We start from the raw sequence: 19662 nt of genomic DNA, 5'->3' as shown, positions 1-19662 counted from the left end.
ATTTTTAATCTCGCCGGTACGCTGTCTTTACCCATCAGGTACATATAACCTTTGAGGTTCTTACTGTTCTTCCCAACATAAGGTTTTTCAATTCTAATACATTTGTACGGCTTAGTATTAAAAAAAAAAAAAAATTATTAATTATTCTTACATAATGTCATTACTAATAAATAGTAGTAAGAAGGTAGCGATGTAATAATTATTCCTTGTTGTTAAAAAGAAAATTACTACGAAATTGATCAAAATGAATAATATCAGCAAAATAAAATTGAAAACATTTTCTTAAAGATTCGATTTATTTCTTATGCTGGCAATAAATCACATTCTGTCAACATTATCAAATAATTTTTAATCTAATTAAGAAAGCAATAGTAAATGCATTTCGAAAAGAAGATTTTTATTTCAAAGTGTAGAGCAAATTATAATTCATCAAAATTCATTAAAATAGCTTACAATATTTCTTTTTACGTGTTTATTTGATAAACAAAAAAAAAAAAAAAAAGAAAAAAACTTTGAAAGCTTTTTTATTATTTAATATACAACATTACTCATTTAATAATTATTATATTTAATTTCATTGCACTTTCGATAAATTAAATAATTTATCTATAGGTCATATATTACTAAATTACTATTTGAAATATTATTTCAATATTATGACATTATCAATCTAACATTAGTTTACGTCGAAATCTCTCACTTTACTCTCCAACACAAAACTCTCCAACCTAACTAAAATATTATATGCTTATACTTAAATTCCTATTTCATCCGAATATTTTAACTGTTTTAGCAGTATTAATCGAAGCCCTGTTCTATCGTATTAAATATTATATGACTTTTAATTATTCTCACCTTCTTATTTCCATCTTTGCATTAATAATGTAAAGAATTTTTAAAGTTGCAAAGCGGAATTTGTTTTTCGAAAAAGTTTACCCATTTATTCAAAAACTTTTATTCTTACATTATTATAAAAAATTTTTATCAACTATCAGATCGATTTTACGTTACTTTCCATTAAAATTTCTGTCTACTTTACTCAATTTTCTAACAATTACAAGTCTCTCGCATAAAACACAAGATTAATCTAATACCTCAAAAATTCAAAAATAATAAAATAATGTAAACATCGATTAAATATATAATCATTTTATGGAATATGTCCAGTATTCCTATGTATTCACGTACACGAATTTTCAAAATATAACTGATTAATCTACATCTACAGTTTGACCCAGTTTACAACGGCACCAAAAGCGTAGAACACGCTACGCTGAGAGTGCGTGGTGGCATGGGTGGGGGGTGGGGGTGGGGGGTAAATAGTTGCATGAAATTTCATATTAATGACGAGCTCTTCATTCAGGTTCCAAAAAAAAAAAAGAATTAAATAAAAACAACGATAACTATAAAATATATGAGTTACGGCCTAAAGTCTGGCCGCCTACAAATCTCCAAGACATTTATGAAGGAGTTTAAAGATGCCAGTGTTAACTAATCGCTCCAAAAGCTCACTCGATGACCTTTCCATTAATTACAGGCGAGCCTTCAGCTAATCAATGGGTAGTTAGTGGTAGTTAGTGGCAGCTGCTCGACTCACGTCAATAATTACTGTCTACGTAGGTGGATGGCGGGATAGGCTTTGAGGCATTAATTTATGGCATCTGCAGCCAACGACGATACGCAACCGATCTGACAGAAGTTATACTTCTTAATGTCTACGTAATAAGTCGAAAACTATTTTAGATTGATTTTCATATGAAATTAATGGCTTGCTAGAAGGATTTTTTTCTTCGATATTTCAATATTTATGGATCGGTGAATTGGAAATTTTCATACAATTTTTACATACATTATTGATATTTACGTATATACGTTCACTAAGGAGGCATCGAGGACGTAAAATGTTTTCTGTAAAAATTGAATTGAAATTGGACGTAAAAATTGTTCCTGTTTGCTAGACAACCGTCTGGATTGGAAATAAAAATGAAACTAATTATAATCACCGACTCCGAGTCTATAAGTATAAAAATACCCCTGCTATCTGGTATCTTTGCAAAATATTTAAGCGAAATCATTGTTGCGAACAGCCGCTACTCTACACCAATAGAAAATAATAAAAAATCTATAAAGCCACTATACTACGAAAACAAAAAAAAAAACAAAAAACGAAAACAAAAAAAAAAAACAAAAAAAAAAAATTAACAAAGGGGAAAAAAACAGGGATACAGAAAGAGTTAACAAAACTATCGAGGATGCAAATATCCGTTGTAAAAGGTCGTTTGTCATACGATGTTTCGAGCGTTTTCCCCGTCACTTTTCCACAAACGGAAAATTGACCTTCCAAAAAACGATAAGCTATCTCGCGACTGTCATTGGTTTGTATTCACGCAACTGCTTTCCTAGCGAAAATCATAAATTGTCGCTAGTCACTCGGCTCTATTCCGCGTTTCATTCTCGTTTCCCAAACCAACGAATACATGCAAGTAAATGCACTTATTTGCCCGATCCATCGCAAAAAGTTTACATAAGAAATGAATATTGCGGAAGATTTGTGATTTGAAAGATTTAAGAATACTGAATCTTTAGCGCTGATTTTTATTCTAATCTTATTAAAAACATAAAGCAAAATAATAATAATAATAAAGCCGTTATACATTGTTTACCATCTTATAGCGATGACTAATATCTTTCAGAAAAATTATAAAAGAAGATATATTTGTTCATAAATGTTGCGGTAAAAGTTTTTAGCAATAAGAATAAATTTTCACTTTAACTTTTCTGCACGAATAATTGACGAAGAAAAAATAATTTTTAATTTGAATTTAAAATGGAAGAATCTTGAATTTTATCTCGAAATTTTTTGATTTTATTCAATAATTGGATTTTATTTTGAAATCATGTAGGAAGAAGAGAGAAAATAGTAAATAGCATGGAATATGGAAAAGCATTGCTCTTTACGGCAAAGGTTAAAAGTTCTCGACATTTCCATTGAAACATCCAACGTGGAATCTCGCAATTATGCGTGCGCGTACATCGTCCATGCCAAGACACGCAAACACGAAGCGAGAGGGGCGGGGAGGAGGTGGAGAGAAGAAGAAGAAGAAGAAGAAGAAGAAGAAGAAGAAGAAGAAGAAGAAGAAGAAGAAGAAGAAGAAGAAGAAGAAGAAGAAGAAGAAGAGATAAGTGTAATATGTAGTCAGTGCACGTGCTAAATCTGTGTCCCTTGAATTTTCGGAATTTGCATGGGGTTTCGTAGAGGTTCTCTCATTCTCGCATCTAAGGAGCATTTATGCGTGACTGCCACACCATTATCTTCACGCTGACATTATAATACGCGAGGGACTCAAACGTCGTTTCTCTTGGTATTGCATTTGCTTTATATTGAACTTGAAGAGTGCCAAAGTAGTCAAAATTTTTTACTTATTTATGATAAGCCAAGCTACACTGCAATACAATAAATGTAAATAGCTTGACAATTTTATAACCTCACTTCTCATTTCTATACGACTTTTACATTCTCTCAAGTGGTTGGGGAGAGAATTTTTAGTCTCCATACGAGCGACTGATTTTTCTGTAGTGCGATCGTATAATTTTATTGCAACATACAATTACGATTGGTATTACAATGTAGTAAATTATTAAGAATAGAAGAGAACGAATAAATAGAGAATAAAGCTTGCTGAATCATATGTAAAGCGAAAAATGCTATAAAAGAATTTTTAACTCTCGTATGACTTATTCTAAAAAAAGTAATTTAAATGCACTCTAATACATTTCAGACAATGACAATTTAACGTTTGAAAATTATTACAGAAATTCATGCGTAACGAATGTATATATATATACATATATATATATATATATATATATATATATATCACAAAGAAGAAATTATTGAAATATTGTATAAAATTTTAACGTTTTGTTTAATTGTTCACTTTTGTTGCTAAGGCTTTTTCAAAATAATGCCTATTCGATTATAAGAATGCCCGTTTATTACTGTATTAAATTTAAAATGTAAATGTTATATTTTCGACGATGAATTGTTATTATTTTTTTGTTTTGTTTTCTTTTTGTTTTTGTTTTTTGTTTTTTTTTTTTTTTTTATGAATTTCGCATTTTTAATTAGAAGTACAAATTATTCCAACATATTTTTGTGGCAAATTCAATATTCGATATTATTATTTGCGTCTAACAATTTATTTTCTATGTCGACATTATGTTTCAAGTATTAATAAAAATTTTCAACTAAAACAATACTTTCGTGAATTAGTTTATTTGGATAAATGTCAATGGAATTTTTTTTCACCGAACCAAATGAAGTTAATTTCTAAATTAATTATATTTTTTTTTTTTTTTTTTTTTGACGATCGTTAAAGTAATCGCTGTTATTAATTACATGAAATTGAAAGTATATAAATTGAAAGCATTTATTATGTTAGGAAAGGTAAATAAATTTTGGTTTTTCATAAATCGAAATACTTTTTTAATTAAAACTGTTTATTGGCGTGGGAGATTGTACCGCAGCTTACGTAATGAAGGCAGGCATTGTACAGCCCCTTAATTATAATTGATTTACTTCGCCTTCGAACAGTTTGTAAATTCAGTAGAAGATTCATTATTATAGAATAAATTGCCCGGGGTAAAAGTTCCTTGTACACTTAAATACTTGATTACAAGTGAGAAGTAAATACTTTTCATTCCAATTTCCAGCTTGTAGCAACGAATGCATTCTAAGTAAAGAACATTCAAAGTATGCAGAAGGTAAAGTACTTTCTGAAAATCTGATTCAACGTATGGATGTGCATGTTTTATTATTCGTTGTGTTGCACTAAAGTAAAGGAAATAAATTAGAAAATAAAGAAGCGGTTAATGAGAAGGTAGATCGAAATGGCAAATGTCTTGAATAGTTATCTCAATGTTGATTCGTTAGGGTTAAATCAAGGGGGGGGGGAGTAGAAAGAAAATACGATACTAACCATATAGTGGAATTTCCTATTTACGTTAGATAAACGCGATTTCTCCTTATTACGAGATACTGCACGAGGTTATTCGGGATCAACAAGAGTAGAGCTGGAGGAGCTTCTAGACAAGGATAATCTCTGCTCGTTGTCAGCTCTTCGCGAGCTTTTCTACGCTCTTTTTGAGAGAAGAGGAACATAAACCCGTCCCAATTTGTCTTATCTATTTCTTACTCTTTCTACATTCAACGCGAGTGAACTATAAAGAAAATTCTTTATCATGGTTAGTCAGATATCTTCGGCAAAGAAGAAATTATTATATTGAAATGTAATAGGCTTGTCCCTATTACTCGTCTATTTTCTCGTCTATTCTAATTTGTTTCTAATATTTCCAGACTCCAATATAACTTTATAATAGTCTTATAAATAAATAATGTCGACTTAAGCGAATCCGTATAAATTTTAAAATAAAATCTAGTGCTGATTTAGCACAATTATAGTGCAAGTTTACCTTCCTAAGATATTCATAGAAAAATTAAGTTATAACTACGTTAACTGTATTCACTCGCTTATAATATATAAGCGGGACTTTTTTAAAGTTTCGGATATCTTAAGAATGCTAATATTAGAATGTTGCGCATTTCGATAATAAGATTTTGTTAGATCGTTAACACAAAGTTTTCTACTTATATTATTATTGTGAGACTTGATTCGCTTATTATTAACATTAAACAAAACAAACAAAACAAAAAATCTTATTTCCTTATTTTCTCAAAATAAATTAAATAATTTAAATAAGAATTTTTTTATGTTCGTTAATATTCCATTCATTTCATTCAAAATCGATTAATTATAAATGATAAAATTTAAGTGATAACAAAGAGTAATGCTAATTTTTATATTTTTATTAATAATCTCTTATCATATATCACTTTTAATCTTATATTATCCTATAATATATAATAATATCAATGTTTACAATTCGATCGATGAGAATGTCAATTTTAGAGAATATATTTCACGTTCACTTAAACATTTTATTACAAACATTAAGTTATTATTAATTAAGTTTATGATCATTTTAATAGTTTAAAAATTTGCCAAAACTATATGTATTATATGAAATTTTAACTGAGAAAAAAAAACTATTTTTATCTAAAATTAATTTTTATTATTAGTTTTTATTTCGCAAAGTTTCGATAATATTATGGTGATGTAGAATAAATTTTTTCCTATAATTTTTTATTTCGCAAATTAATTTGTGTAAAATTTATCATTTCCATGACAGTGAGTCGACTATGAACATTAACAAGTAAGATAATAATTAAATGAAAACAATACGAATTATACTAAATTTGTTACATACATTATATTATTTATTATTTATAACATCACAACTCTCGAAGATAAAATCTGACCATAGCAACAACAATTATGATTAAGATAAAATAAAAGCTCTTTGATATTTTATAAAAACATAAGCAATTTTGTTGATATGAGTTAGTTATATTTTTTTTTTATTTGTATTTATTCATTTATTTATTTATTTATTTTTTTTTTTTTGCAAAATATAAATTTATTATCAAAAATATAATTAATTACATAATTATAGACTATGCAAGAATAATGCTTATCAATTCTCCAATATAAATTTATTCAATGTATTATATTTATTAATGTAGCATATAACTGATGTCTAACGCAAAAGATATTAAGGCTTAGTAGATAATCTCAACCGTTACCGTGCATACGCGTATATGTACAGGGATATGTGGATGTATATGTAAGTTCTAGCTTCTTTATCGTTTAAAGAAATATAGAGTTATTTTCGTATTACGCTGATACAAACGTTATGTATTCTCAAAGATATAAGATTGAATTTAGATAAAAGAAAGCTATGTGTATGCTCAACCAAGCGCTTGTATGCATAAATATAAATTGGCAATTTTTATCTGACTTTATCAAGTAGTTTTTGACCAAAACATATAAGATTGTATAATAAGTATACTCAATTTTATTAAATATATCTTCCAATTGCTTCTGAAATACTGATTTTCTTAACAAAATTACCTTCGATATGTATATTTAAAAGTTTTTTTATCTTTTAAAATAATTAATTTATATATTGATTGTTTTTTTTCTTTTTTTTTTTATATTCATTTTTAATGAAAATTATTTTTCAGAAAACAATAATAATTTTATAAAATAACTATAATTATTGACTTTAATAACAAGAATTGCTTTAATGAATAAGTATTTTATCATAAGATAAATGAGTAATATATATATATATATAGAACACAATGTAATAAGTAATATAATGGTAATATATAATGCTGTAATAGTAATATATTTTTTTATATTATAATACGTGCTAATATAATATATTAAGCACTAATAATTCATCATTACTTCAGTATAAATTTATAAATCGATATACCATTGAGTTCATTTATCATGCTAATTCAATACTTTCTTATTATTAAGACAGTAATGACATTCACGTAGAAAAAGTAATGGAATTATATTTGAATTCTCCGATAATATTGATCTGATTTTCTCTGGAAATTCTTTTCTAAGATATTAATGCATTAATACTACTATTACTACTAGTGTTTATTATTTTATTAAATTGTAGCAAGTCAATATTGTTTTCAATTTTTAAAATACAAAAATATTATATAGAAGAGCAAAAGTAATCGGTACAAAAATCCTTCTTAATTGACGAATTCAAATTTGAAAGTTCGTTTGTTTCGATTGATTTATAAGTTTCTGTATATACGAAAGATTTTCAGAATGAACATTAGTTTATCTAACTATTTTAATTCGGAAAAAGTAATATTTACGTCATACTTTCGATAGCTACGTAAATAAATTAACATATATTTAAAATAAAATATATAATCGTGCATATAAAAATTTATAGAGTTAAACTATTTTAGAGGTCAATATAAGAATTTAAAATGTCGAATTATTTTCCAACGATTGTTAAAAGTAAATTATAATCATAAGCATAAATAGATATCTCATATATTTATACGACATCGATTATATTTAATCACTCAATTTATTAGATATTTTGATTACGAAGTTTGAAAGTGAATTATAATTAGTAAGAGATTCATTAATTTAAGCAAATTTATTTTATAATAACTGTAATAGGTATAAAATATTCGTTATTGATAGTAAATTTATGTGGCCGTGAGGTAAATTTGATATATTTTAGTAACTTAAAAAATGTGATCGATGCAAGTTATCTTGATTAGCACATTAGATTTTTTGAATATGTGTATATCAGGAGACATTCTACAAAGTGAAAATCAAACTTTGAGGTTTTAACGATTAAAGTAAAATGTTTGAAAAGTTTTATGTCTTTGCGAGATAACTACTCTTGTAATTTCGAGTTTCAACGAGTTCTCATAACGCTTGTGTAGCGAAAATTATTGCGGTGCTTATTCTTTTAATCTTACTCCTTTAAACCCTTGCTCGCAAATAAAAAAATTCAAGAAGTCTCCCTTTGCCTTTATTGTAATGTTTTAAAACATTTCGTGAGATTTTTACAAGATTTCACAAATGATACTCAACATTCACTGACATTTAATATGGGCTCGATAAATAATTATATTTACATTTATCTGAATATTATCTAAAATATAATAGTGTTATCAAGTAAAAATTATTTGTTTGAAATCTCGTATAAGCAACTAAAAGTTTAATGTTTCAAAAAATCAACAGTTAAATATTACCTGAGATACACTTTTACTTTCAAAATGCATAACGAGGAGAAGAAAAATCTGAAAATTAAGTATATTTTATCTATAAGTTTAATAAAAGATCGCTTATAAAATTATGCACCTACCTTTCCGAATTCATTTATTTATTATTTATTTAAAGTCAGTCTAATTTATCAATGCACTTTTACCTGGATTATTTGTTAGCATCTGTAGCTTTATATTTTCATTTCAAATAAATCAAATATAGCGACGCTTTACAGCTTAATGAAGATAAAAAAAATGTGGCTGCATAGATTATATGTTCTTGAAAAATATATTTGAGTGTAACTGATGCCATAAGTTTAACCGCTGTAAGTAAGAAAATTATAACAGCAGTTCTGTACTTGATGTATGTTGCTGCTAGTAATATCACCTTTATATAGACAAAAGCTCCAATCTAACAACAACAACTAGTTGTTTAATGCTTTTGATCGAATAATGAAATAAGATAACACGTAAGAATGAAAACGTAGGAGACTCCATGGTAATTGTATATTATAAGAAATATAATAAATAAATCCGAAAATTTCAAATTTAAATGTACAATTTATTAATCGTTGTTAAGTCAGATAAAACAATACACTTTGATAACAATTATCTATTAATAATATGTTGAACATTTAAAGTAAAAATTTTTAATATCCAATGCAATCATGAATCAAAATCTTAATTTTGATAAATATTATATTATAATGTAATTTCATTTATAATTTTCATGACAGCAATAATTTCTCAACATAATCAAGTTGATAAAAAATAAAGTCTTTCATTTTATGGACATAGTGTATCAAGTACGTAGGAGCTTAAGCCTTTTTTAAAATTTATATTATACTTTTTATCTTTTGATATGAGAAAACTTATTAATATTAAAAATATTTACAACTACCACAAGGAAAAATACTGTGCAGCAAAATACTGTAATACTTGAAATAAATAAAAAATTTCCACTTAAAAATTTACTTCAATAATAAATGAATTTAAATATTTCGTAGACTATCTGTTCCTTAAAATTATCACATATTCAATGTATTATCGTTTCAAACACATACAAAAATATTTTTTTTATCTTCTGTAAAATTTACGTGAATAAATGAATAAATTAAAAATTTTGTATATCATTATAATAATGCATATATTTTATAAAAATTTTAATTTATAATAATAATCCAAGAAATTAAAGATAATTCTTGTATGCAAATATCTTATCAAAATGTCTAAGGTACTAAGAGTCAGATCAATAGCAGATTATAGTTTGCTTGTAATTATGTAAATTATTTAGAGTTTTAAAAAAGAAAAAAAGACAACCCAGATAACACATACGAGTGAATAAAATACACACGAAGTCAGCACATTTTAGCCGTTTTCTAAAATCGGACATTTCATAGAACTACGCTAAGCTGTGTCAATCACGTCTAAAAAGTTATTTCAGCTCACTCAGATAATTTTTAAATTACCAATATACGTTCCGATTTTCAAAATCTATTCTATCACAAAAAAAAAAAGATTAATTATATTGATTTATTATCTTAACGATGATTCGAACCAAGATTTCGAAGATTTCTTTTTTTACTTTTTGCGCTTTAATACATTTATCACTAGTCTATTTTTCCCTTATATATTTATATTCCTTAAATTCTATACTGTTTATAAAAAAACGCTCATTATTGTTACGTTTACTTATATTTGATATAACTAATCTTTGTGCAGTAATAGAAAACTCAAATATTAATGTCGTACCGATGGAAATGACGCAAATCGTACTTTCGAGTGTTCTAATCTTATTTGCACGAAGGAAATCAGCACTTTTGTAAAAGCTTTGCATTATTTCGTATTGAGCTGTGTCACGAGTAAATACAGTAACACATTAGTAATATTTAATTATTAAAATTTTTCAAACGAATAAGTTAAACATGTATAACGATTTTAAAAAGAAAAATTTATGCACTAATAACTATAATAAAATATGTAACTCATAAAATAAAATTTAGTTTTTCATTTATTTATCGGTTCACTTTTACCATTCTGTGAGTTCATAATATATTTATTACGATACATAGTATAATTATTGATTTTATCGCTATTAAAATAATAAAAAGAATAATAAAATATTAATTGAAACAATTGTTGATATTTTATAAACCGTAATCTAATGAATTATTCATATTTACAATTTACGACATTATTTTTTGACACCGTTTGCAATAATTTATTTTCATATCTACAAATCTACTACATATTTTACAAATTTTATACAATTATAAAACATTTTAATAAAAATTTTTGTAAATTACTTCAATATATACAAATAATTTCAACGTTCTATATAATTATTTATCATCCTTTTTTGAAATTACGTTCTTGTATTTATTCTTCTAATAAGCAAAAAACTAAATAACTAATACAATTGTATTAAAAATAAAAGAATTTTTAAATTAAATTTATAATAGTGTAGTCTTTGTATTTTTGACAAGTAAAATTTTTAATTACTATTCCTAATTTTTTAAAATTCAATAATAAATAGTATTTTACAATGTTCGTTACAATAACAATAAATGCCATAGAAAGTGTAATATTGCATTATAAATTTACGTGTGAAGTTTAAGAAGCTTGATTTATTAAAATATTAATAATTAATAAGGTTAATTATTTTATTATATGCATATTTATATATAAATTTAAAATCAATTACAGGCATATTTTAAAATATATTGATACAATAATAAAGTCATATTAACTAAAATAAGAATAATTCATATGGTACAAAATTAAATTTAAAATGATACAAACAAGCGTAAAGAATTTTATGCACAAATTAAAATTTTTATGAGCTACATCACTGAATATTAACAAAGCATCTGCTCAAAATCTGTAATACTTTATCTGGATAATACATGAAAATAACTGTAAATGGAAATATATTCGTTTTTTATAGATGTATATATATATATATATATATCTATATATATATCTATATATATATATATATATATATATGTGTGTGTGTGTGTGTGTGTGTGTGTGTGTGTGTGTGTGTGTGTGTAATGATTACAAAAGAAAATTAAATAATTAAGTTAAATTATGACTTTTATCAGTTTCTGTGCAAATACGTTCCAATTTAATAGTCTATATGTCACTGTCACTTAGTTGTGGAATGTACGCGACAGCATAACTGACGAGTGATGGCGCCGAATAATTATATATAATGATTAGGTACACTACTAAAAACGTATCCTAATTATAATTAGTTACATACAATTAATTGTTATTAAACTGATATTTTTGTAATTATGTTATCACAACTATTGCATATCCATATATATATATATATATATATATATATGTGTGTGTGTGTGTGTGTGCGTGCGTGCGTGCGCGCGCGCGTGTGTGTGTGTCTGCGGTTATGATAAATAATATAAAATATCAATAGTGAAAATAATGAATAAAATTTTGTTTGCTTATTATCAATTATAAAAATTAAGAAGCATTTACATTGAAAAAAATTTAACATGTTATTAAATCGATAGTAATAGTAATAATAATGATAATAATAATGATAATGATAAAATAATATGAGAAATAATAATAGTAATTATTCATGTTCAACCAGATTATTTATACTTAATTGTATGATGCATTGAAAAGAATGTTTTATCAAATATCGAAAAATAACTTGTATTTAAAAAATTTTTTACTAAACTTTGAATTTCGTTAATCAAATGTTACGTTAAATATATACATCTATTAAATATGCATTATTAAACGAAGCTTTATATGATTGAACAGAATTTCAATTTATAATATCTTGCTATCTGAAAACTTTTATTTTCAATTTTCATGTTATAATACTTTGTTTTTTTTTTTATCGAAATATCGAATTATTTTTTAACGATTTTAATTTAAAAAAAACAATTTCAATGTGCAATATCATTTATTTTAATAGATACTTTAATGTGCTATTTCAAAGCAATACTTCTTTTATTGCAAATGCCGACAACATAAAGGAAAAATATTTTAAGACAGTGTAGATCACTTATACGTTTTATGTATTTTTTCGCATGAATAGCACGAGAAGTAGTTGAAGTGCGCAAAAAATGTTTATCTATACATATTCATAGATTACAACCAACAAAATTTGAGCGTTGCATCGGATTAATATGCATATACCGCATTACCGTGGGCTGCCACGCAATTCTATATCGATGGCTCAGGATCTTGACTTTCATGATTCGAACGTAAGCCTCGAGGGGCCGTCAAACGAATTCCAGAATTCAATTTAACTTTACTCGCCTCGTGGTCTTATGTTCAAATTTATTATCTACACGGACAATATTACATATTCATATACAGTCCACGATAAATTTGAACTAAACGGTTTTATCGTCGATTTATATTCGTTACTCGCATGCTCTTCCACTATCAAAGCATTCATTTAATCCCATAAGGACAGCATAACCTCTTTCATGTATCGTGTTTTTATGTTATTGTTTATGTTATATGTATATATATATATATATATATATATATGTGCGCGCGCGCGCACACACACACACACACACACACGCGCGCGTACGTACGTACGTACGTATGTAAAAATAAAATAACTCTTCAGAAATGTGCTTTAATTTTCTAAGAGAATAAGATTTACGAAAATGCCAAATTTTTACCCATCCTTTCAAAATACACCGTATGCAGTCGGTTAAATGTCCTTCAAACTTTAATCTTAAAGCATTATTGAAGTATTTAAAAGATAGTTTACAGTCAATTGTTGATTGAAAATAATGTTTTACAACAAAAATCGCTGCAACTTACCAAGAACCACTAGCTTAACGGGCCTACCGACGAGGAGCTTCCCTTGGTCGTCCTCGAGTTGGCACGTCCAAATACCATCATCTTCGAGTCGTACGTTATCGATATGCAACGCCGCTGTCGACGAGTCGCCAATATATCTATGACCCGTGCCACTCATTTCCGTCCTGGTATCAATGGTTATCATATCTACCGCTACTCCCTCGTGTAACCAGCTTGCTGGTCGAATTCTATAACTCCTATATGAAGGTTCAATGCATCATTAATTCATGAAATCAACATCGAGTTTTCATATGACTTCTTATTTAGCTACAAACAAATGGTTTGTTAAACTAAATATTTTGCCAAGGGAATTTCCAATGCAAATAAAATCAAATGTTGCGCGGTGAAATTATTTGAAAAAAAATAAATAAAATAAATAATAATAAATAAATAACAAAAAAAAAAAAAAAAACACGTAAATGTTTCGGCAAAAAGTTGCATTTCAAAAAACACTTTTTCCATTCTTCCTAAATATATATCAATAAATTATCTATATATATATATATATATATATATATATATATATATCAAATACATAAAATATTTTTATACTAAAATGCGTGAGAGATTTTTGAAAAAATTATTTCTCCAAATATATTAGTTAGAAATGTAGAAAAGCAAAGTAAAGAATAATTTTGATTATTTTTTTTGTTTCACAAGTTATAATTAGATAAGAAAAATACGTTAACATTTCGTCTCGTAAGATATTTACGAATATTTTATACGATCATCCGTTATATATATATATATATATATATATATATATATATATATATATATTATAAAATGAGGAAATGAAAAATAATAGTGAAAAATTGTTCGGATCGAGTAAAATGTTATTATCGATAAGTAAGAGAAGAATGTAATAAAGATACCTACCTGACGGCCGGCATAAGGAGCCTCGTGTAATTGCCCTCGAGATCACAGGGTAAAACGACTTTGCTGAGGGGCTTGACGACAAGCTCAACGGGTGGCTGAGTAGGTAGCGCTGACAAGGAAACAGTGTCGACGGATACATTGGAGGACTCTGTTCTCCAGGCGGCATCTTCGGGGGCGAGCAAGGCTGCGGGTTCGACGACATCTTCGTCGCTTTCGGTCAGAAGATTCAACGACGCGGCGGTGCTCGTCGGGCTCGATGTCGTCGTTGTCGTAGTCCTCTTACTCCTCTTGCCGCCACTCTCTTGCCTCTCTCGTAATGTAAATACCCCGGCTTCATTCACCGAACCTGTTTACCAAGTAACGAAGAAATGAGCTTTAATAACATTCTGAATCATGAGAAATTGCAATTTTTAACTAGATAATCATTACAATCCTGTATAATATGTTGAATGTAAAAGAAAGAGACTTTTTTTATATACATAATTCTCTGTGCTATAGTAAAAGTTGCGATAAATCGCAAAAAGATTTTTAATACGAAGGCAAGTCATAAAAATTATGTTTACCCGATTGATTATAACGACAATGAAATACCTTTTGAAAATAATAATTCAATGTTTAAATGTCTAATGATACGTATAGCATATGAAATAGTGTAAAATAATGTCACGTTATTTATTTTTAAAAATATTTACATACGAAAATTTGTTTCATCCATTAATTATATAATATTATTGCTCCGAGCTACCTTCTACTATCTTCACGTTACCCTTATATAGTTATCCCATTGTAGCCGTGGTGAACATTATAATTTTTAAATTTCTTGATTGTCAGTGTCAAATATGCAATTTGAATGAGAGACATAACAATCCATCTTATAGAGAAATTCTCCTTTAAACAAAAATTATAAACTGTATTAAAGAAAAGAAAGACGTAGAGATATTGAAGTCCGTTAATCAAATTGCTAATGAACGAAACTTTTGATTATAAGACATCTGCGAGGAATAATATATATTTGGCAAAGAGTTGGATTGCCGTGGATCGTTTCGTTTGATTCTTTCGAGCGTTGAAGAAAGTCGGTGAAATTTTTTTAGCAGAAAGAATTAGGCGCGAGCACAGTGGTAAATATTTTCCGAGCTAAGACCTTCATCGAATTACCGCACCACCGGAATTCGATAAAGCTGTGACAACACCTCAAGGGGCCCCTTCCCTCACCAATTCCCTAGCGAGACCCTTCAATTCGCACCTCTTTCCTCCTCGATGTCTCTACGTCACTTCTTCATCCTCTTTCATTTCTTATCCAGACACTATTTCCAATACCTCGATATCTCCAGCTTCTCTATCTTCCCGTATGCTTCATTCTGTTGAAAACGGGACTCATTTTGCCGCCTGTAACTCAGCTTTTTTCACAACCATTTTCACGATTCCAACACCATATTTGTATAGACTCGTCCATTCAAACGGAAATCTCATCCGACTTTAGCTTATAAGGCAATACGTGGACATTTACAGTATTTTGACAGTAGGATAGTTGCATTTTATGTACACGAATAATCCATTGATCTCATGATATTCATATAATAATTACTTCTTTTTTTTTTACATAATACTATAATCATATCCAAGCGTTCGTTTAAAGAAAAACAAATATTTTTCAAATAATATAATAATATTAGATAGTATTAATCTGAAAGATCATAAAAATATTTTTTTTTTTTTTTTTTTTTGCACATTTATAGTGACAAAATTTAGAAGTTTGTTGAATATTTAATCGAAATGTGAACGACAAGGGACAAAGAAATATGAAAAATAATGGACGGCTTTGTTAAAATTTAATAGGAGAAGAGTAATTTAATAACGCGGATAAATGAAATTGACTGGGTTGCTTGGGATTCTTAAATCTCTTCGCGCCTCTACTTATCGCGATGAATCTTGTCATAATTTTACATACATCAATCAACAACAATATTTTACGATTATTTCTCTGATAGCTCTTCTATCTAATTCTTCTCCCCCCCCCATCCCCCATCCCCTCCCCTCCTCCGCGTCGCCCCTCCTGCCAGTCGATAAATTCAAAGCCAAGACCGTTACGAACGTTTATGAACGTATAATACTTCCTCTAGAAAACTAATTATGATCTAATGGGCCGTGAATGGGAACGAGAAGTGTTTAAACTGAACTAAGACTTATCTGTATCATCTAACGAGGCGATAGACCGTACATAAGAGGGGTAAATGTTAGCTAAATGAAGAGCGAGAGAGAGAGAGAGAGAGAGAGAGAGAGAGAGAGAGAGAGAGAGAGAGAGAGAGAGGGGGCGTGATGGGGGATTAGCAAAACTATGGAAAGAGTTAAGATTTAGCGGATAGAAGAAGAAGTAATGGAGACGAGTTAGAGAAAATATATGTATGTCTGTGCGTGAAAGAGAGAATGAATACAGTAGATGTTGGTAGACCGAAAGCGCAAAGTAAGAGACAAGAGAGGCGTTGACGGTGACTTAGGTACCGCTAACAAAAAGCGTTCAATTTCAGTTTAGCCTAGCACTACTTTCGATTTTATCATCTTAATCTCGATCCTACTGTTAGTCTCCTCTTCATCCCCTTCCTACTACATAATGTCTCGCAGCAAATATATTGGCTCAAACCTTTTGCAATTTACGCTGCAGCTCTGATTGCAATTTCACATTGTGCGGTCGAGCGATGCGGAAGTATAAGTAGTTTCGGTACAAGTTCACCTTTTATCCAGACTTCATCCTCCTTTTTCCTCCCGACAAAGTATCGACGTGCACGTGTTGTACACACCCTTTCAATCGGCCATCGCTCCGCAAGAGCCCGGAAGAAAGCCTTTTACAGAGATTCTATCGTAGGTGCTTGGACAGGAAATGAGTAGAGAGTACTTTGAAAAATGAAATTTTTCAAGATAATCCTGGAATTTACTTTACGCACCTATGCCCTTCACACGCACCCACCCAAACAGACGCGCGCGCGCGCGCGCGCAAATAGTGGTTGAAAATAATTTTTTTAAATAAATATATGATATCTTATAGCTAACAACAATTTATTTACTTTTAATTCACTGAAATCCTTAATATGATAAATGAATTCTTACAAAAATCTATCTCTAAATTATTTATTTTTTTTTTTCCTTTTTTTTAACAATCTGATTAATATTTTACTGTTCTCTTTTTTCTCCTTCAAAAAAGCTCGCTTCTATGAAATTATAACAAAAACGTAGGAGGGTTTTCAGTATTTTTTTTTTGTTTTTTTTTTTACTAGATACCGAATTGTACATAAATAAGAACAACTAGCAGTTTAGTTATAATTATAGAATTGTTTATTTCACGTCACTTTTTACACTTTTTCCATGTAATAATCACACAATATAATCTCCCTAGTATTTATTATTTTCTTTAGCTAAATACGGAAAGTTAAGTATAATTAATAATTTTTATTTTTTCACACGCAACATATGAACTTATTTAAATGAAAATTATTTACTATTATCTACTATATATAAGAAAATTATGCTTTTTGCATAAATTGAATATTAAGAGTTACTAAATCAAGGTAAAAACGCAAAAAGATTTTTTATTTATTATTTTACAGTAACGTATAAAATTACAGTTATAAATTATTTTTTCATTTTTCATGAATATTGGAAATAAATGAAAATAAACAATAATTCTAGATTTACAATATTTACAATCTAACATACAGGCATTACTCTAAGCTTAAAAACACACTTACTATTAAAATTTTTAAACCTGTATTAATTCATTTCAGTTTATACGTATGTTTTTATTTTATTCAAGATTTATTGGATTATCGATTATTAATTTGAGGTCAATGTTACAATATAAAAAAAAAAGAAAAAATAATAATAATCATAATAACAAACAAAAAAAAACGAGAAAATTGATATTGATTATATTTAAGAAATGCAGTTTATTAAAGATTATAATTTATTTAATTTTGATAAAATAGTATTTAAAATTTACGTAAATAAACTAAATCGTAAAATATAATTACCCGCCCTTTTTACAACGTTACATTAAACGATATAAGATTAATTCTATAAAATAAAAACAAATCTCTCTCTTTCTCTCTCTCTCTCTCTCTCTCCCTCTCTCTCACTATTTATAAAATTACATCGAATATAAAATAACTCTCTGTAGGAAATATATTTACTGCAAATTACACTTTTACAAACATAGTTTTAAGTTTCTAATAAATTTTTCCTTACGTCGCGTCTAATTATATACCATAGAAATTTTCTTAATAAAATCAAGAGCCCTTTGATAAAGAATATTTTAAACATAGAATAAAATAAAAAATATTACTAAAAATATAAAGTTTTATGATGCGAGTAATACTTTACAAAAATAATTTTGACTTTTGTGAAAATTTTATAAATTTTTTTCTGTAAAATATCATCGGCTAAAATTTTTATAGTATCATCAATGTAATATTTTCATTTTTGTCGGAAAGTGCTGTTATAACAAAGAAAATAAGTTTTATATAAATAAGATCTTCCGTGAAGTGTGATTGGTATAGTGGAATATATATATATATATATATATATATATATATATATATATATATATCATATATAAATAAAAGGCATTTTGATTACACTTTAATTTATCAAGTCAATGCGTAACAAGTATAATTTCTAATTAATATAATTAATGCAGATATGTTGAATCGTTAAATTAAAAAAAATTCACACAAATAGTTTAAATATTTACATTTAAAATATAAAAATCAAGAATACAAAACAAAACAAAAATTATCTTGATATCTTAAAAGCATTTCCATGAATTGGCTTTTAGGAAATAACGTTTCTACCTATAGTGTGTTCTTCGGAAAAAGGCTTCAAGATCGTAAGAGCATTTCTGTGACTCTAAGAAAAAAGTAGTACAAACCTTTATAAGTTCCAGTGGCTCTAAACTTCAAGAAACCTTAAGAAACTTTATCTGTTTTAGAATACTATACATCATTGAAATAGTTATGTTTGAAATGTATATTTTTGACGAAGCATATATCTTTATTATATATTCTGCTGTATTTATTGGTTATATGAATACGAAAATGTAAAAAAAATAATAATTAATTTAGAAGAGAGAGAGAGAGAGAGAGAGAGAGAGAGAGAGTTTTATTTAAAATTCTCCTTATATTATCAGAATGAGCTAAAAATCGATCAAAACA

General features: G+C 27.6%; 1 protein-coding gene across 1 annotated transcript in view; it reads right to left on the bottom strand.

Moving 5' to 3' along the window:
* tei (irregular chiasm C-roughest protein teiresias) overlaps positions 1–19662 on the bottom strand; it is a 176196-nt gene that overhangs the window by 99067 nt on the left and 57467 nt on the right. Inside the window, exons 2-3 of the mRNA XM_011496163.1 lie at positions 14462–14807; positions 13544–13779 (exon numbers count right to left, since the gene is read on the bottom strand). Coding sequence (XP_011494465.1) covers positions 13544–13779; positions 14462–14807 — 582 coding nt within the window. The remainder of the gene's footprint in view (positions 1–13543; positions 13780–14461; positions 14808–19662) is intronic.

The sequence above is a fragment of the Ceratosolen solmsi genome, unplaced genomic scaffold (genome assembly GCF_000503995.2).
Source record: "Ceratosolen solmsi marchali unplaced genomic scaffold, CerSol_1.0 scaffold11, whole genome shotgun sequence".
In the NCBI taxonomy this organism is placed as follows: domain Eukaryota; kingdom Metazoa; phylum Arthropoda; class Insecta; order Hymenoptera; family Agaonidae; genus Ceratosolen; species Ceratosolen solmsi.
This window is presented reverse-complemented; position numbering and strand designations above follow the sequence as displayed.